Source organism: Aureobasidium pullulans, assembly GCF_000721785.1.
Source record: "Aureobasidium pullulans EXF-150 unplaced genomic scaffold scaffold_2, whole genome shotgun sequence".
Taxonomy (NCBI): Eukaryota; Fungi; Ascomycota; class Dothideomycetes; order Dothideales; family Saccotheciaceae; genus Aureobasidium; species Aureobasidium pullulans.
Window position 1 is genome coordinate 1,122,778 of NW_021941022.1, and position 18,721 is coordinate 1,141,498.

At 51.1% G+C, this 18,721-nt stretch overlaps 8 protein-coding genes across 8 annotated transcripts; 5 read left to right on the plus strand and 3 right to left on the minus strand.

Annotated features, from left to right (window-relative positions):
- Positions 1–162: 162 nt before the first annotated feature.
- Positions 163–1,150, minus strand: M438DRAFT_88912 (uncharacterized protein). Its single transcript, XM_029910381.1, has one exon. It carries the CDS (start codon positions 849–851, stop codon positions 318–320), a length of 534 nt encoding a protein of 177 aa, XP_029764815.1. The 5' UTR covers positions 852–1,150; the 3' UTR covers positions 163–317.
- Positions 839–2,874, plus strand: M438DRAFT_311102 (uncharacterized protein; the record flags this gene model as incomplete). Its single annotated transcript, XM_029902452.1, has 5 exons — positions 839–984; positions 1,040–1,116; positions 1,177–1,346; positions 1,396–1,717; positions 1,773–2,874. The coding sequence occupies 5 exons, from the start codon at positions 839–841 to the stop codon at positions 2,387–2,389; spliced, it is 1,332 nt and encodes a 443-aa protein (XP_029764816.1). The 3' UTR covers positions 2,390–2,874.
- Positions 2,875–5,459: 2,585 nt separating this feature from the next.
- On the plus strand, positions 5,460–7,190 carry M438DRAFT_342201 (Arabinanase/levansucrase/invertase). The gene has a single exon (XM_029904694.1). The coding sequence runs from the start codon at positions 5,744–5,746 to the stop codon at positions 7,136–7,138; it is 1,395 nt and encodes a 464-aa protein (XP_029764817.1). The 5' UTR covers positions 5,460–5,743; the 3' UTR covers positions 7,139–7,190.
- A 1,115-nt stretch (positions 7,191–8,305) lies between these two features.
- Positions 8,306–8,653, plus strand: M438DRAFT_361937 (uncharacterized protein; the record flags this gene model as incomplete). The annotated part of the gene is made up of 3 exons (XM_029907545.1): positions 8,306–8,347; positions 8,405–8,510; positions 8,564–8,653. 3 exons carry the CDS (start codon positions 8,306–8,308, stop codon positions 8,593–8,595), a joined length of 180 nt encoding a protein of 59 aa, XP_029764818.1. The 3' UTR covers positions 8,596–8,653.
- A 617-nt stretch (positions 8,654–9,270) lies between these two features.
- On the minus strand, positions 9,271–12,741 carry M438DRAFT_264906 (uncharacterized protein; the record flags this gene model as incomplete). The annotated part of the gene is made up of 4 exons (XM_029899976.1): positions 9,271–9,915; positions 9,963–10,397; positions 10,450–11,318; positions 11,370–12,741. 4 exons carry the CDS (start codon positions 12,739–12,741, stop codon positions 9,271–9,273), a joined length of 3,321 nt encoding a protein of 1,106 aa, XP_029764819.1.
- Positions 12,742–13,269: 528 nt separating this feature from the next.
- Positions 13,270–13,947, plus strand: M438DRAFT_253173 (uncharacterized protein; the record flags this gene model as incomplete). The annotated part of the gene is made up of 4 exons (XM_029899671.1): positions 13,270–13,294; positions 13,348–13,463; positions 13,521–13,634; positions 13,690–13,947. Coding segments are annotated over 4 exons (513 nt in total), but the record flags the coding sequence as incomplete, so codon positions are not given.
- A 627-nt stretch (positions 13,948–14,574) lies between these two features.
- M438DRAFT_265685 (40S ribosomal protein S26) lies at positions 14,575–15,214 on the minus strand (the record flags this gene model as incomplete). The annotated part of the gene is made up of 4 exons (XM_029900042.1): positions 14,575–14,695; positions 14,785–14,887; positions 15,006–15,133; positions 15,192–15,214. The coding sequence occupies 4 exons, from the start codon at positions 15,212–15,214 to the stop codon at positions 14,575–14,577; spliced, it is 375 nt and encodes a 124-aa protein (XP_029764821.1).
- An 899-nt stretch (positions 15,215–16,113) lies between these two features.
- M438DRAFT_342205 (CBS-domain-containing protein) lies at positions 16,114–18,680 on the plus strand. The gene is made up of 4 exons (XM_029904695.1): positions 16,114–16,390; positions 16,449–17,322; positions 17,372–17,466; positions 17,519–18,680. Exons 1-4 carry the CDS (start codon positions 16,208–16,210, stop codon positions 18,371–18,373), a joined length of 2,007 nt encoding a protein of 668 aa, XP_029764822.1. The 5' UTR covers positions 16,114–16,207; the 3' UTR covers positions 18,374–18,680.
- The last annotated feature ends 41 nt before the right edge of the window (positions 18,681–18,721 follow it).

Below are 18,721 nucleotides of genomic sequence, written 5' to 3' on the forward strand. Positions count from 1 at the left end.
GGAGTAGGGCAAGGGGTGTTGTGCACTTTTGGGCCATGCGTTTTGCTGGCAGGTTGCTTTTGCTTTGTGAAGACTATACATATCTGGAGTCCGTGTGGCTAATGGTTAAGAGAATACACAGCGAGGCTTATGCGAAGCCTGCGTTCCATCGACTCCGTTCCTTGGCTTCACCGTGAACTGCATGTCATCTACCATTGGCCAAGGTGATCGAGAAGGGGCTGTAGGCATGCAAATGCAAAGCTGCGAGTCGGTGACTTGGCACAAGGAGCGTGCTGGTTTGATTGGCGGCCGACCGGTGTCATATGCACGGGAAACGATCACAGGGTGCTACTGCAAGACGGCCGCGGGTCAGACGGCCACAAACAGTTGGGCCTTTGGCTTGCTGCATAGACGTGACAACGAGCAAGATAGTGAGACTGCTTTGGAGCATGAGCATAAGAGTACGCATAGGACTGTTCGTCGAGGCCAAGGCGTGGACCAAGGCCCTTCCGTGAGGGCAAGGGCGTGTGCCTAACTAAGGGGATGCAAAGTTCTTTTTGGAGATTGGCTCGTTTCCAATGAGAGTGCACGAGGACATCGCTCTCACTGGACCCCCTCGAGTTCCCCAAAACATTCGTGCCTTTTGATGGCTGGATTCCTGGTGACTTGTATGGCTGGAGTGGCTGATAGTATTCATGTCTTGGCCGAGTCTTCTGTAGTAATGATATCAACGTCATGGGGGGAACGTGCCCTCCTTTCAGGCAGGCCCCGCGAATCGCTCCGTAGTTACAGACGTTCCTTGACCGACATACCAAAACACTTGTAACGCTTTGCTTGTGTATCTCGACATCTCGCCCAAATGGCTTCGTCATCGTCAGGTCTATCTGCTCCTCCTTCCGAACAGTCCTCCAGGGCTTCGACTCCTGGTGGCGCTGCCCTGGGTGTTGCCGAGAAGACACCAGATGACAGCAGTAAACTCAAAACTTTCGTCGGAATCTTGAAGAAGTAGGCATACATGCGCTGTTGTTGTGCTTCTAAGAACTTGTCTGACGCGCCTTAGATTCATTGGAGTATCTGATATTGCCGCCGTTCGCTTCTCGCTGCCTGCCCAGCTGCTCGAGCCCATCCCCAACCTCGGTACGCGCCCCACCGCATGCCTGTTGGCCAAGTCCTCGTCTCTAATCTGATTGTACGCAGAGTACTGGCATTATTTGGATAGGCCAGATATATTCGCTAGCATTGGCGACTCGGACGATGAGCTCGGCCGCCTGCTCGCCTGCTTGCGCTTCTGGTTCACAAAGGACCTAAAGTACGTCAAGGGCAAGCCTTGCAAGCCATACAACTCAACTCTTGGAGAGTTCTTCAGGGTATGCCACCTGCTCCTTGGCATCTTGTCTGCTTCTAATCCATGTCTAGTGTCAATGGGAGGTCGAAGACAACGTGCCCGTTCTCCAGGGCAACCAAGTGAAGTCCGATACAGCTGGCAAGCCTGTCAAGGTCTCATACCTCACTGAGCAAACATCCCATCACCCTCCCGTCTCAGCCTACTATGTGGACTGTCCTCAAAAGGGTATCTCTGCCCGCGGGTTCGACCAGATTAGCGCAAAGTTCACTGGTACCAGCATTCGCGTTACACCTGGCACTTTCAACCAGGGCATTTATGTCACTCTACACAATTGTGCTGATGAGACATATCATCTTACCCATCCGGCTGCATACCTTGGTGGCTTCCTACGAGGTATGGAGATCTACAGTGTCCTCTTCTGAGTCCGGCTACTGACCACTCTTACTAGGCAACCTCAACGTCAGTGTAGCCGATACCTGCTTTGTGACATGCAAGAAGACCGGCCTCAAGGTCATCCTTCACTATCTTGAGGAAGGATGGTTAGGCAAGACCCAGAACAAGGTTGAGGGTGTGGTCTACAAATGCGACGTTGACAACGACAACATCACAAGAATCAAGGACGTCCCGGACAAGGCCATCATTGGCCGCATCGAGGGTGCCTGGCATGACAAGGTCTACTTCACCCGAGGTTCTGGTTCCGCCGCCAAGAATCCCGACAAAACACTCTTGATTGATGTCAACCCTCTGTGGCCTGTCCAGAAGATTGTTCCCCCTGCTGAGCAACAACTGCCGAATGAATCGCGCAAGTTCTGGAACAGTGTTACTGAAGCTATTCTCACCAAGCAGTACAACAAGGCCACCACTGAGAAACAAGAGCTTGAGGAACGTCAACGTCAAAAAGCGGCTGATAGGAAAGCCAGGAACGTTGAATGGTCTCCTCGCTTCTTCACGGGCGCTACCACGCCGGCTGGCTTCCCTGAGCTCACTGAAGAGGGCAAAAAGGTCCTCGTCGGTCTGCAGAACGGTGATTATCATCTTGAAGAGAGCAAAGAGACCGGTGCATGAAATCAATAAACCACCCTTGGTACATACCTTTTTTACTAGATCAGACCGACATTTTTTTGGACGGCACACGCTAGGCGTTTTGGCGTTGACGAACATATGCAGCAGGTACTCTTTTCAATCAACGATGGTATCACACTTAGAGCTATGTGGTCTCGGCTTCCCTCTCCGCATGGCAACGTGTCAAATCGCAAGCACTGCGCATACGCGAGATCCCATCACCCTCGCCTTCCTCGTGCAATCATCTTAAGTAGTATTGAAGCTGTAGAGACGAATGATGGATGTTTGATTTACTGACTCGTTCACGAACATGGGATATATGACACACTCCTCGCTAAGACACGGTCCTGTCTAGAATTCATTGTGAATCCCGACCGGTCCAGACATGGGACGGACAGAACGTAACAGCATGTTGAAGTCAGCCCATTGCTGAAGGGGCGACCCTGTCACTTAGTTATACACACAACTTCTGACTATGTAGACCAACCACTCAGTTAGTCACTGCCCCATGCAGCTTCCATACAGCACAACCAATATAGTAATCACAGTTCACTGGTCTCGACATGGTCTAGTGGCCTATCTGCTCCATAAAGGATGAATTTCGTCGTACGTCGATGAACAAGAGCCATTTCACAGACGGTGAGCAGGACGTGGCCCGCCTGAGAGCATCATGTGTACTGCGTATTGTACAACGACTATGGCACTATGCACACCAATTCCCCAGAGCGCCATCAGTGGTCATTCAGCGGGGCCAGGCTGTGTCTTCTGTCAACTAAGTGTCTTGTCGTCGGCCCGCCGTACAGGAAGTTCGGTCAGGTTGTCCGCGTTCTTGTCTCCGACCATGTGAGTGAAGAGACAGCCCGGCGATAGCGTAACTGTCGCCGGTGGTAGGAGAGAAGCAAGCAGAGATCAATGAATACTCGTCAATGATTTCGGCAAGTCCGAATATCGAAACCACAATCCTCACGAGAGGTACAAGAGGCCTGTAGAGCTCTTTCTGGCTAGTTCTTATTCTTCTGTCACGTGTGGATCGGATCTAAACTCAATAGCGTAAGCAGATGATCCTATCACATTTGTGCAAATTATTATGCTCTGTTCAGGATCAATATCTGCCTATTTCCTTGTCTAACCAAGAGACGTTGTGCTCAGTACGTTGAGAGTGCTTAAGATATAAAAGTCTTTCACTATCGTCAGTATTTGGAGGTGTTGGCAAGGTCTTGATTAGAGCAAGTATCACTTTGTTACGTGTGTAGCTATGGGAGCGCATGGTTCCTACTACGTTGGGGATAGCTGAAGGTGGCGGGTTCTGACACTTAGACAGGATCTAATTGACGGGTCGTTCATTAAGAATGTGGTATTTCGGTCAAAGCAACAAAAATTGCCGCACTGGGGAAGATGATTATTGGCAGGCCCAGTGTTGCCTCGACACCGGTGTGTGAACTCCCGAACGTTCCAGCGCTCCAACAGCAATTTAGAATCTAGCTAGGCCTGCTATCAGAATCTGCAGGTTGATCTGATTGAGCATCAGGAATGCACTTTCACAGCTCGAACTCAAGGTCCTTGCAAATCATCTCCTATCCTTGATCATCTTTGTCCGTTCTCCCAGCTTGTGATGGGGTCGTAGGACCCTTCATCGACGACCAGTTATGATGCCTTCGAATGTCAATCTCCAGGCATAGATTAGCATAGTGGTTGAATGTGCTTCCAGTCTCGAGCGTGAGACTCGTCCAGAGAACCAGATTCTCACTGGAGTTCCTGCGCTTTGTAACAACCCAAGTCGTGTCGAATAGATCGAGTAAACTTTTCTGGTCATCCAAGATGCCATGCATCCTTTGATGCAACGGAAAGCGTCAGTCGAACGTTACTGGGCTGTTGGCAGTGGTTTCCAGCTGATACGAAGGAGCGCATGCTGTCTGCTACAAAAGCGCAGCTAGTGATTCCAGCAAGACGGCCAATCAGATTCCAAAGTCACGCTCGTTGTCGAGATAGGGGCCCATAGCAAACCTCGGTGATAGGGGCGTCGAAGTTTACCCTCTGTGGCGAGGCGGCACCTCATGAATCGCCGTCGAAAGGCATGATGTGTTTGATCTTGATCTGGTCATCAAATGCCGCTCTCAGTGGACAAAGGGATGATGGTAGGAATTGTAGGTAGCGAGCTTTGACTGTCACAAGGCCACAGTGAATCGCAAACCACGGATGACCACCTTCGACGGTCGCAATTTTCGGAGCTGACCGATATAATATGGTAAACGGTGTTTCTCAGCAGTCATGAGACTTTTGAAGAACAGGAGTGATAGTGAGTAGACAATGAGGTTGTTCATGGCGACGATAGTAAGTGGTTCGAGAGTACACGCTTGGAGGATATTGAAAGAGGGAAGCCTGGATTGATATAAGCCGCGGCCGAGTGAGATCGACTAGTATTTTTGGGAGATACGAGCGTTCGGCTCTGCAGACCATTGCTCGTTGCCTTATTTAAAGCCACGACACCATGTGGCTTCCAGGAACATAATATGGACCGGGCTATTGCAGACTGCAGCTCATAGCCGGAGTACCACGGAGAGCGCCTCTTTGCAGCGGGGTCGACCTCAAGATGACTTCCATACAGCGAGAAAACACTGAGCCATTGACAAGTATTTGACGAGCACCCACGGATGTAGATACTGCGGAACCTCGGTCTGATGTCGACTCTGATGTTGTTGAGCTCGTATCAGCTGAAGGACGCGACGACTATGCCTCCCCTTATTTTTGCCGAGCGGTGACAACGAAGGCAAGGCACGAGAGCAAACGGGGTCCGCGGCGGCCAGTGGTTGCAAGTGCTGCCCTCGGTTTACAACTTGCTAGACTTACAACAATTGTGAGTTCACACAGGTTATCACAATGATCTTAGCCGACTAGGCAGTGCATGCGCCGGATCATCTTCTCCATGCAAGATGTGCTTGATGTCAACCTCCTAGAGCTCATTCATCATTGAAGGTCTAGAACGGCCCTTCGGAAACCTTCTCCACCACGACCCTTCTCTTCCGTCCCCCACGTATTTATGCCGCAAACCAACCAACTTGCAATATTGTCCTCCTTGTCTAGGTACTCCCTGTCCAGGTACATAAACTTTCCTTTTCCTCATATCGTCTTTGTGATCACTTTGCATTCTTTTACACGCGTGAGACCATTGGGCACTACCGTTGCGTGCTTCAATCAGCCGTCCGTGTCCTTGTCTGCACTGCCTCGCAGCAGCAAGAGTCCACCAACCAACCGTGCCAGATCTGCAGCAGACACCTGAAACTGCTCCTTCGCAGGGGTCCGTGAGAGAAAGAGGGAGAGAAACTGCAAGTCAAAGCTGCCCCTTGCACCATCGCCAATATGCATAATCTCCGACCGCCGGTAGCAAGTGAGAGCTCGCCAATCTCGCCAACAGCTATCACCGAATTTCGCAAACGTTCACTGCCTCCACATATTATCGAGATACAGAAGAAGGAGGCTCTAGCCATGGTCACCGAACACTCAGGGGAATCCAAGGAAGAACAACCACAATCACAGCCGTCTTTTTTGATACGGCACTTCTACAGACCAGCTCGAACCTCTGGTACAGATGACCATGGGAGTGATGCAGCGCCAGTCAGCTTCTCATTTCTATCGCGCGGGTTCATCACGCTGGCAGCAACACTTTGTCTCATTATAGTAGCAGTACTATGTGCGGTCCTAACCTCAATATACGTGCGCCATCAGAGACAAGAACAAGCTATTCGTCGGTCCCCTGTGCATGAAGCAATATTTGCCAACTTCCCAGATCCTGCAATAGTCAAGCACGAAGGGTTGTATTACGCCTTTGCTACAACCAATGCTGCTGGAATCCTCGCACAAGCGCACAACATGACTCTGGCCGACTATGGCAGGAGCAACATTCAGATGGCAACCAGTCTGGATTTCAAGAATTGGACGTTACTAGACTCCAAGCATGATCCCCTTCCAGACTTGGGCGGCTGGGTGAAGCGTGGATTCAATGAGAAACACATTCCATTTGCAAATGTCTGGGCCCCAGCAGTCATCAAGAGACCCAGCGATGGCAAATTTATCCTGTACTATTCCGCTGCAGTAGAGAACGCAACACGGTCCCACTGCATCGGCGCCGCGATATCGAATACGTCGTCACCGGCCGGGCCTTATTTCCCATTGAATACAACCATCACCTGTCCTATCAAAGAGGGTGGCGCTATTGATCCGACTCCCTTCATCGACATGGACGGGTCTTTCTATCTTGCTTACAAAATCGACGGCAACAACGTCGGTCGGGGCGGCGTTTGCGGTAATACGGTGACCCCTATCGTCTCAACTCCTATACAGCTGCAGAGGATGAAAGAGGATGGAGTTACGCCAGACGGTCCCGAGACGACCATCCTTGACCGCACTGAACAAGATGGTCCTCTGGTAGAAGCGCCGTTCCTGGTACGGAGCTCAGGAGGCATATATTTCTTGTTCTATTCCTCGGGGTGTACGCGAGATTCTTCATACGATGTCAAGTATGCCTGGGCGCAGAACGTCACAGGTCCATATCAACGTGCGGACAAGCCTTTGCTGAAGACTGGCGACTTCAAATTACTGGCACCTGGATCAGTCGGCCTTACAGAAGTGATGGAGGACGAAACCTTCGGAATGGCCTTTCACGCTCGGGTCGAGGCACCGTATGGTAAGGTCAGGGCAATGTATACCTCGACCATTCGTTTCAACGGATCCGAAGTGTTATTGGTTAGGAAATGATAGTAATCCATCTCGAAACATCTTGATATATGAAATATATCGCTTACTCTGTCCATTATTGCCCTGACTTCACCAAACTACCAAAGCGAATGGAAGCGCCATGCACTTCGCATACGATGTGCGACACTTCGTTACCAGACTTTTTGTCGAACTTTGTATCTGGTGTCGCTAGTGCGATAACAGATGTCAAAATCGTTGTTGACTGGAGCACCCTGTCTTCTGAGTCAAGTACTCTATCTCTTGTTAGACATCAACAGAAGAGTTGTGGCCTATCGTAGAGCCGGAAGGTATGGAGAATCTACTGTGTCTCACTTGAATTAACTTGGTACTTGGTACGCCAGTCTCGTCGTTTGATTCCGACCAAACATCGTCCAGTATATTTCGGGATGAGATCTGACGCTGGACGACCAAGCGATAATCTAGACCTTTTGGGGTATGCTAGTAATGGCCATCTGGGTATGGATAACCATCAAACCAGATCATGCATAACCTCTCGTCACTACGGCAATCGTGGATCAACTAGGGCATCTCGTAAATCAGATTTCCTGGTTGCTCAAACCTGTCACGTCAATCTCCAGCGGCATGCAGCAGTGAAACAGTCAAAATGCACAATTTCAGAGGACAAACGCAGCTTTTAGAGGAAGCAAACTGTCAACATCAACTTCTTGGAGCTCTTCTTCCAAACGTCATGATGCCTCTCAGCAGCTGCGTGCGTGCGTGACAACCTCAGCATGCGGAGAACGATAATTGGTGGTGGTGAATAAGCTTCCACCAAAAAGCTTATTCAAATTTGGCAGTGGTGAAGATCACTGCCACGCAATCATCACAGTTATTCGACACTGTTTAGCTCAGATTTGGAAACAAACAGGCAATGCAAGGGTCAGAGACTGGAATACCACCATAGTCACCCAGATGTATGTGATCTGATTGGCTGTCAAGGGCCGCAAGACATGGCGTAAGTTGGCTCTCAGATTCCATCAAGGTCCGTTCGAGAGGTGGGTTGATCCTCCGGATGTAGTGACGTCGGCGGGGAATCAAGCAGGTTTCGGCGATGAAAACATCGTATATAAACAGAGGGATGGACGCAAGCACTTTCTCCTCTACTCTACACAACACTACAAAACTTGCAAATCCCGCCAAAATATAATCGACTTCAAATCAGCAATCATGTCTGCACCCCAAGCTGGCAAGGAGGACTACGTTGACAAGGTCAGCATGCGATGAACACAAGCACCACACCACCCCATCTCTCTAACAGTCTCTCAGGGTCTCGACTCTCTGGAGAAGAAGCAAGGCCAGGATCCCAACAAGCTCCGCTCCGTCAACGAGAAGGTCACAGACAAGGCTCGCGGCATGTTCGAGAAGGCCACTGGTAAGATCACACCTTCATAAGAAAGATGGATCAGCAACTAACCACCACATCAGGCAAGAACGTTCCCGATAAGGTCTCCAACTAAGACGATGTATTGCGTGTTTCAACGCAATTTCGCTGTCGCCTAGGAAGTGTGATGGAACAACAACAATAGACATGATGATATGATGGCCATAACATTCTAATGACAAACGTTTTACTTCAATTACCACTTTAATCTTTTGTGATCAGAGTGCGCCAGTCTCAAGCGCACTCACCACCATCTATTGACCCGCCTCGCGCTTTTGGCTGTCAAAACGCACCATCTTCTCTAAATCGGAGTTGTCCTCAGTGAAGCTCGCGAAGATCTCTCTGAAGGGTGGTACCACCCTCGACATCTCCCATGTCATCAGACGTGACCGAGGGAGAGGAGCAATTGCTCATCAGAACTTTGCACACTGGAAGTCTGAAGTATCTTTCTTTGCCTTCGTACTATATACAGCTGGCTGGCCTATTAATAGAGTGGTCATCTTCTCCCCCTCGGACTTTCCATGTTCGTCAAAAAGGCACTGCGGAAACCAAAACCCACTCACCAGATTGGGGTGTAATGCCAGACCAAAATAACACGAAGACCACCTTGCTTTGGGTATAAACATTCGGAAGAACCCTGGAACGCCAATGACAAATTTCGAAATCTCGAAAGCACAAGGTACCCATGCGTTCCCAAACGTTATGTGCATAAATCACCATTTCTCCAAGATGATCACTTCAGTTTGACCTCTTAGCTGGCGGTGATGCTCTCCGGAGGACTCATCATGGCGTTTTTCCCTTCGTGCTCTTTTTCTGGTTCTGGACCTTTGTCTTTGGCTCCTGGCATCGCCAATTTCAATTGTCCGATCGGTCTTACGAGTTTGCCGTCGTCCTTACTCTCCTCGAGCTTCCTGCGCTTCTTTGCGGCTTGCTGTTGCTCTCTGATGGGTCGTTTTCTCGGACTGCTGATCTTTCCAGTCGGTGGCAGGCGAGGTCGAGGGAATCGCTGCTTGGTAGGTAGATCTTCGTCATCAACTAGAGGTCTTCCTTGGTTCGCGGCCAACTTGGTTGCGAAGAAGTCTTGGACCAAGCCGATCTGCGAAGGTAGATTATCCGTCGAAATAGGATCGTAAGGAGCAGGTACAGGAAACACAATGCCGGAGGAGGTGATCAAACTGGTATGGTTTGCTTGGTAGGCGCTGTGCATGCGGTTCTGCAGTAGATGTAGAGGAACGCTGAGGCTCTCCAGACCAAATTCTTCAGCCAGACCGAGCTCTTTGAAGCCAAAGAAGTCTTCATCGACATCAGCAGCGAAGTCACCACTCGTGAATTGATCACTGCCGTCGTTGAATGCACCGACACCATCTGCTCCAACACTGTCGCCCAAAGCGGGACGCTAGCTGAATTAGTATTTCTGCTTTCAAAGATTTGGTGTAAACTCACAAGTAAGTCAGCAAGATGCGCCTTCATGCGCTCATGGACTACTCCTAGTTTGGACCCCAATCTCTCAACGTCGTCTTTGACGTAAGTTTCGAGAGATTCCAGATCCAACCCGTTTTTGTGAAGGCAGTGGAGGACCTGCTCCTCAGCGCTGAAACTGTGAGCATCCAGCTCATCCTTGGGGGCTTCATTGTATAGGGTGAAGGTCCTAATCAGCTTGCCGAAGAAATCGCTGGCAATATCGGTGACTGCATCAAGTGCAGAGGGCTGGAAGTCTTCAAAACCAGCATGGTAGAAAATTTTGCCTACCGCTCTCTGGAAGGCCGCACGGCAAACCCATGGTGACATGATTGGGCCGTCTTCAGAGACAGCGACTGCGCCAATATCTTGTTCTACGAACGGTTGAGGATCGTATTTCTGGAACTGATTTTGGTACGTCTAGACCACATGTTAGCATCGTTCGCTAGTGTCATAGCCTGCAATCGCTTACCTGAGCCTGTATCTGCATCTGCTTGACGATGCCGATTTTTGCGCAGATCTTCCGAGTCTCTTGCATCTGCCTCATGTTCGCTTCCATGCGCTTTGTGAGACCGCTTTCTGAGGATACGAACTGCTCTTGTGGGAACACTCGTAAATATTCCTCAACTTGAGGTATCACTTTGCCTTCCGAGTCTTCTGTCCACCTCATCTGCTCGTTCAAGTCAGGGATCGCTGCCAGAACGTCGTAATAATCAGGGAGTGTCCGATCTTGGTCTTTCTCAACCTCGGCAAGAGTTTCGCCCGTAGTACTTGCATCCGGTTCCGGTTCTTCAGAATCAGTCTTCGAAATTGCATTGTTTGGCTCTAGCATGATCTGCTTCTGCTGACGAAGCCATCGTCGCATCCCTGCTTTTGAGCGTAACAATGCTGGTTCATCGGGATTCAAATGATCGCCACGGAACAAGCGGTTCCTCTCCGCAGCAGCCATGGCTCTGTCCTTTTTGGTGACTTGTTTCCAGGTCTTGAACTCGGCGTCGTCCTCATCAGGTTCCATGGTTTGAGAGCCTATGGCGATCGAGTTCCCCACTCCGTCGACTTCCATCAGATCGACTTGGCTCAAGCCGTTAGTCCCAAGAGGAGTAGCAGTACCGGGAGGAGGAGGCGTAGAAAAGCCATTTGAGCTAGCCTCCGCAGGGGCATCAGAATCGGCACGCAGGAACTCATTGCGCAAGCTGGAAGCTGATGCGTGGATTGCGGGCTTAGATTCGGCAGCTGGTGTACTCTCGGGAGCACCTGGAGTAGTCTGTCGGGTAGGATTGGACTGCCCCTTCTTGCTCTTGCCCGGGGCTTTGCGACCACGTGATGCCATGATGGGTTGATCTATCGAAGGGTTAGCAATAGTCAGGAAAGCCGAAGAAAATGCAATTTCACCATCATCACTGTCTTCTCCTCCCTCGAGGTCGACATCCAAGTTCTGTAGCCGTCTCTCCTCTGCTTCAACCTCTGCCCTGTCTCTGACGACAATGTCAGGAATCAAAGGAACTAGTTTGTCAGTCTCCTTGCGCATGTACAGGGCCTTCTTGCGCAAAGGATGAGCGGGATCTGCATTGTAGGTAAGACAATTGGCCCAAATGAGATTCAGATCCCCGACAAACTCCTTTTTGGATCTGTAAGAAAAGCTCTTGAGCTTCTTGATCATCGTGCCAATGTCCATGGGTTGTTTTATGATGTGGAAATAGTCGGGAGCATCTCGTTTATTCACTCTCTGCAGGAAGGGAGTCGAGTATTCGGTCATTGCTTTCAACTCCATCAGGACCTTCTCGGCGGCCTCGTACAGTTCTTCCTGGCCAATCTTCTCCTCACTGGCCCATTTGCTGCGTCCTTTGCGAACTTCACTAATGAGGGTACGTAGTTGTGTATCATTCGCGTTGACCATGGTCCTTTTGGCATCTATGCGGGCGATAAGATTCTTCAAGGTCAAGCTCGAAGCACCAAGGTCGGCATTGCTGAGAGACCCTTGCTGGATGCCAGAGGGGTCCGATGTTGGAGCGGGATTGGAAGCGCCAGACATTTCGTTCTCGACCTGTCTGTCCAGGTCGTCGAGTTTTTGCTGTTCCATCATGGCATCTCGATCTGCCTCGAGGGTGTAGAACATGATATGGAAACTCTTTCGCGCCATGTCCTCGGCAGCCTTTTTGTCTTGCTCGAGTTTCTTGCGCACATCTTCTGAAGACTTGATATGATCCGAAGAGTGGGAGGAAGTGCTCGTGCGCGTAAGGGTGGGCTTGAGGGGTAATGATGGCGAGGCAGAGTGTTTTGAGCGCGGAGGAGACTCGGCAGTGGGTTGTGATGGTTGGACCTGTGAGACATGCTCTTCCTCATCGTCATCGTCATCGTCATCGTCGCCATAATCGTCTTCGTCAATGGTACGCGCGGGTCTTTTTGGAGGAGGAGGTGGGGGTGGAGTGGAGTGGTGGTCGGAGGATTGGTCGCGAGCGGGACGAGAAGATTTGGAGTCTGGTTCTGGAGCGGATACGGTATGGCGCGCAAAGAGATGGGCAATTTTTGATTGCGAGAGATCAAAGCGAGCCTTCAAGGCGATATGGAGCGGATCGTCGTCATCGGGATCGCGATCATGATCAGGGTCATGGTCAAGGTGGTCGTGGGGGATGGAGTCGGCACGGGATGTGGGAGCAATTGAAGCATCTCGCAGCAGCGGCGCAGGACTGAGACGGACGGTAGACTTCTGTCGATGAAGAGAATTGCTGGCCGAGGCGGGTCTCGAGCGCTCCTTATTGTTCATGGCCAAGCCGGGGACGAGAGCTGATGCTGCGCATTCACGCAGACCTCTGAGACGGCAGAGGAGTATCAATCATCTGATGGCGCCGTGAGCCGAGCAAGGTACGGGAACGAGGAAAGCGAAAAGCCTGATGGAAACTCGCTGGTTTGCGCGTACGTGATGAATGGGTTGTGTCGACAGAGGCCGACTCGTTGCGTTGCGTCGGAGTAGCCGAGTAGCCACGCTCCCACTTTGCGACTTTGCTGCCCACACGGATCCTTCACCGTCGCAACCCACGGACTGCGCCAAGATTTGCGTCTGGGACACTTGGATGATAGAAACGTGCTTCCAAGAGTCTCACTGCGTCGTCTTTCCTGCACAGTTCCAATGGCAATTGCTGAAGGGGGAGTTGCAGACGGAGAAGGAGGACCATGTGCTAAACACGCCCCCCTCGGAGACCCACCGACCGTCACTCCGCGTTACCTTCCACTTCTCGACTTGATGTGACTACTCGTATTCCACACACGCTCGACCACGACACTTTCTCGAGTTATGAGAGTCCGAAAGCCTTTTGCCGGTACGAGACTTTGCTCAGCAAGCAGAAGAAGCATGCGCCTGACTCTTGCGCAGCGGCCTTCGTGGTCCTGATCCTTATAGCAGCTAGCTTGGGCCTGGCGCCAGACCGTCTACCCAAATACAAGCAGAGCGACAAGGTCTTGCATTTCGTGACTTTCTTCTTGATAACAGTTCGTGCCCGCTTGCTCTCCTCGTCTTCGGTCCTTTACTAAGACTCTAATCGCCAGTTCTGCTTCTACTGGATTATCGAAACCAATCGTCGCCGTGTTATACACTTTACCCTGCTGGCCTGTACGGTTGCTCTAAGCATTGGCTCCGAAGTTGTCCAAGGCTTGCTACCGGTATGTCGATCACTATTGCTACTCTCGTAAGCGTTGAGCTAAGAAGTGCATTCAGAACGGCCGTGAATTCGACCCATACGACATCCTTGCTAACGTTGTTGGCTCCCTACTCGCTTTGCTAGCATGCAGCTGGTACCACAAACGCATGCTCGAGAGACGTCGCGCTGCAAGAAATTACCACATAGTTCCCGGCGAGGAGGAAGACGTTGAGTTGGGAGAGACTGCTGTCGATCAAGAAACTGGTGTCATGTCGGAGCCGCCGAATGTCACGGAGGAATTGGACAACTGGGATGAGAACGCCGAAGACTGGGAGGACGACCAGATGCCAGAGAGCTCACATACTAAGCCTGGACCAGAAGGAAGCATCGCTGAAAAGCGTTCCGACTAGACCAGCGATAGTGAGTCATGATATGATAACGATATACATGCCGCCTCAGACAATCTTCTACACAGGTGGTAATTGTCGATTGCAGTGTACAATGCCTACATCGCCCAAGCTTCACTTTACTTGAGCAGTAAGAGAAGTAGAGCTCACTCTACTGTAGGAGTTTCATCGCGGTTTGTGTATCTTAGCTTTTATACAGTCATCCAGGCGTCAGAACGCTCAAGGATATGGCTCGGGCACCGGTTGCTCACTATTAGGGCAAGCCCTTGAAATGTGTACCGCAGGAGACGAGCAAGATGGCCAAAGGTTTGGGAAGTTCAACAATCGTAGCAGCCACGACCGCTTTTTGCGTGCATTTGAAGTCTACCTAGCCGCTGTGCAGGAGAAAAAACAGTGCCCGTAAAGGTAGCTTCATGCTGACGCTGGTATCTCCATTGAAGATGGCATCCCGACATGATCTCAATTTTTCTTTTGTGAAGCCATGAATGCAACCTCGCGCCTGCCAAGTAATCCCGGAAGACAGACGCCTTGTCAAACCCCGAAAAAACTCATCATTTATGCGGCGGCACCAGCGGCGACCTTGCCGGCCTGCTGAGGGTTGATCTTCTTGCCGTCCTTGTTGAAGCGAACACGCGGGGGAGGGGCACGGTTGCGGCGGCCCTCACGGGAGCGGACACTGGGTTGTGTTAGTATTCCTCGTGCCTTTCGAGCGGGTGTGTATGGATTGCGCCCAGGCAGGCTGGTGTTTCCATGGGTGTGGCATACCGAACGATCTTGCCGTGAATGGCGCACGAGATGCAGTACTGGAGCTTCAGGTACATCTTGGGGACGGCGTACTCGGCGAAGACGGAGGCATCCGAGATATCACCTGCGTGAGTGCTGTTAGTCGTCGCATTCGAGATGGGATTGAGACGGATTGGCGAAGCAAGAGGTCGGATAGATTGTTCGTGGGCGTGAGATGTAGAAAGTTGACTGGGTCGACGTACGGATAGCGGCGGACTCAACCATGTTGCGGATGGTGAATCTCTTGACGGCCTTGTCCTTAGGAACGCATCGCGAGCAGTTGGAGCAGCGGACGGGCTTGACGTGGCCACGACCCTTCTTGTTGCGACCGCTGTACAAACATTGTCAGCGCGACATCCAGTGAGTACCAGGGACCAGAGGAATCGTACTTGGAGGCTCTCTTCTTGACCATTTTGACGTGTGTTGCGCGGATAACTCTCCTAGTGACAGAAGAGTATAGAAAATCCCAAAAAGGCGCTTGTGTGGTAGAGTCGCAGTTGTCTCGTCTAAAGCCGCCGTGACTTCCAAAATTGCTGCACGCGGAAGGTGCGCCTTGGCAAACTGAGCAGCAGCCACCGCGGCAATTCCCGTCTCGCGCTCCGCGTCTCAAACATTCAAGTTCGAGAGTTCAACAACTCGATAGTGAATGAAAGACACCTTCAGCATAAAATCAACATTGTGCAATGCATTGCTGCTGCTGCTGCCTGTCGCATGGAAAGATGTAAGAACACGACCACAGAGACGGACTTTTCGAAAAATTGCTTCCTACAAAACAGACAGCAGTCACAGCTTCTCAGAACAGTTCAAGACATATTTATGCATTGCTCAGGGTAAGGAGCTGATCTGGCCGAACCTTCAGTCTCATACACGATAAATGATCTGCTCTTCAGCCCACTGATAGCAAGAGTGAATCCCTTACTTTAGCGAATGAGGGGTTCAACCAGCTTATCAGAGCAAGAGTGACCTCTTTCGTTACTACCAAGTCATACTTGCAGACCACCTACGAGCATTGATCTGGTGGTGGCGGTGGTTTTCGGTGATGATGCTTGGCACTGTAGTCAAGATTGGAAAGAGCGCATAATCTCTCTTCATTTCGCTCTTCGAATTATAGACAGGAAGTTGCGAGTCTTTCTCGCTTCGATGGATAGCTAGAATATGGTACTCGAGTGGTACTACTAAATACCAAGCAAGTAGTTCTTCGTGATGCACTGGGACTCATGAGAAGACTCGAATGTTGTGAACAGGGGTGGGGGAAGAGGCTTGAACAAGAAAACGTGATCAAAGTTTCCCCTATTGTTGTTTACAACGCGGGCTCAGGGAGAAGCTCTGGGTTGCACAGTCTGAAACGTAAATAGTCAGCTCTGGCCCTTCACCGCCCTCGCACCCACTTCTGATTGCACGAACTATGTCCGCTACTGGTACATATCGCGGCACACCCAAGGACAAACCCAGAGGCCACAACCCTTTCCAAGCTCTCGAAAGTCCCTCGGGCATTCCCAGACCCAAGCTAGAATCAGCCGTCAGCAACGCACCCAGCGACATGTCGACTCTCAGTGCCAGCAGGGCTAAACAGTCCAAGAGAGATGAGGTAGATTCTCTTGTAGCATTGCATCCTATATGGTCTGTCTAACCACCTCTGCACCCAGGCCATCCGGCGCAAGATCGAAACAGATCTCAACAAGAAGAGAGGCAATCCAGCTCGCGCTCGCCAGACCCGCAAGGCCGCCCCTGGTTCCGTCCTTGCTCTCAGACCTAGCCAGGCTCTCCAAATCAAGCCAAACACCACCGTCGCAGAAGCAGCTCAACTCATGGCTGCCAAGCGTGAAGACTGCGTCCTGGTCACCGACGACGATGATCGGATCGCGGGTATCTTTACTGCGAAGGATCTAGCGTTCCGCGTTGTCGGAGAAGGCATCAAGGCCAACAGCATCACCATCGCAGAGATCATGACCAAGAACCCGCTATGCGCCAAAACCGACACCAGTGCGACCGATGCTCTTGACCTTATGGTTCGTAAGGGCTTCCGTCATCTGCCCGTCATGGACGAAAACCACGACATCTCTGGTATTCTCGACATCACAAAATGTTTCTACGATGCTATGGAAAAGTTGGAACGCGCATACAGCTCTTCAAGGAAGCTCTACGATGCTCTCGAAGGTGTCCAAGCCGAACTGGGCTCCAGCCAGCCTCAGCAAGTCATTCAATATGTTGAAGCCATCCGTCACAAGATGTCTGGCCCTACACTCGAGACTGTTCTGAGCGGCGTGCCACCTGTCACAGTATCCGTCCGCACATCTGTCAAGGAGGCTGCTGCTTTGATGAAGGCCAACCACACCACTGCTGTCCTGGTAACAGACCAAGGATCCATCACTGGTATCTTTACCAGCAAGGACGTTGTCCTGCGTGTTATTGCTGCAGGACTCGACCCCAGTAACTGCAGTGTCGTCCGCGTCATGACTCCTCACCCGGATTTTGCACCTCTTGATATGAGCATCCAGTCCGCACTCCGCAAGATGCATGGTAGGACGACCCAAGGGAGATCGAATGGCATTCAGCTAACAAAGGTTAGATGGACATTACTTGAACTTGCCTGTTATGAGCGCCGAAGGCGAGATCGTTGGCATGGTCGACGTTTTGAAGCTTACCTATGCCACGCTAGATCAGGTATGCTTTCGCTTGCAAATGATGAAATCACAAGTTAATTGATTGGATCCAGATCAACAGCATGTCGACCGGAGACAGCGAAGGGCCAGCCTGGAACAAGTTCTGGATGTCTTTCGACAACGAAACCGAGTCGATGATGTCTGGCGAAGGTGGTAGTCGTCACCCACAGACAGAAGACGGGCGATCTTTAGTGTCGCCAGAACTGTCCAGACCCGGGGTCGATCGACTTGATAGCGTTATGCCCACCGACTCGGCTTCTCACACTGGCGGTCGTGATTCACCCGATCGATCTGTGTTTACCGGAGCGGCTTCGTATGAGGACGTTCCGTTCCCCTTCAAGTTCAAAGCACCCAGCGGTCGTGTGCACCGACTGCAAGTCGTGCCTTCAGCTGGTATGAGCGAGCTGCTCAGCGTGGTCGCAGAGAAGCTGGGCAGCGAAGCTGAAGCCATTGGAGGAGTGCCAACATTCGAAGACGGTAAGCTCAGCCGCACAGGTTTCGCGCTGAGCTACTTGGACAACGAAGGCGATACAGTCTCAATAACAACAGACCGTGATCTGTTGGACGCCATCTCTCTTGCCCAACTGACACAACACGACAAGGTCGATCTGTTCGTGCACGATCCTGAAAAGGCGCCACTACCAGCAACACTTGCACCACAGCCCACACTACCAAGTGTGATAGCATCGGAAAGCCAAGTTCGTGAGAGAAAGGCGACCCATAGCGAGTCTGACGAGGAGAGCGAGACGACCAAGCCCCGTAGAAGAGAGCGTACAGTAGCTTCGGCGCCAGCTCAAGAGCAGCTGATTTCAGGTTTGCCGAACGAGCTGCTTTTACCCGGAGCAATAGTGACTCTCGCTGTTGCCATTATCGGAGTGTTTGCTATCTCAAGGATGTCGAGCAAATGAGGAAGAGAATAATTACGCATTCCTGGACAGCAATTTCTTTTACACGGGGCAGCGATACCACTGAAGACTGTAGCTTAGTTTAATTGAACATTCCTTTGTAAAACAGACAACAGTGGTCTATAGAGTCGAGCTCCATGACACGATTCACTGGACATGAGTTTGATTCAGAAGCATTGTGAAGATTATAGTTTCTAGATGTGTATGCGTTTGGTGGGAAATAGGAAAAGTAGGCTTCGTCTGAACATCAAGGTTGATCAAGAGTTGGAGGGGGAAGGAATCAACAGGGGCATGAAAGTGTGGAGATCGGCCACGGAGGGAGCCGCTCAGGCTCAGGCTCAGGGTTCAGTC

Bases quoted from the DNA above. Each gene is read 5' to 3' on its own strand.
- M438DRAFT_342201 (XM_029904694.1), top strand. From the start codon at position 5,744: ATGCATAATCTCCGACCGCCGGTAGCAAGTGAGAGCTCGCCAATCTCG.
- M438DRAFT_88912 (XM_029910381.1), bottom strand. From the start codon at position 851: ATGACGAAGCCATTTGGGCGAGATGTCGAGATACACAAGCAAAGCGTT.
- M438DRAFT_342205 (XM_029904695.1), top strand. From the start codon at position 16,208: ATGTCCGCTACTGGTACATATCGCGGCACACCCAAGGACAAACCCAGA. The intron at 17,323-17,371 runs GTAGGACGACCC...AACAAAGGTTAG, and splicing joins CGCACTCCGCAAGATGCATG to ATGGACATTACTTGAACTTG. The intron at 17,467-17,518 runs GTATGCTTTCGC...GATTGGATCCAG, and splicing joins CCTATGCCACGCTAGATCAG to ATCAACAGCATGTCGACCGG.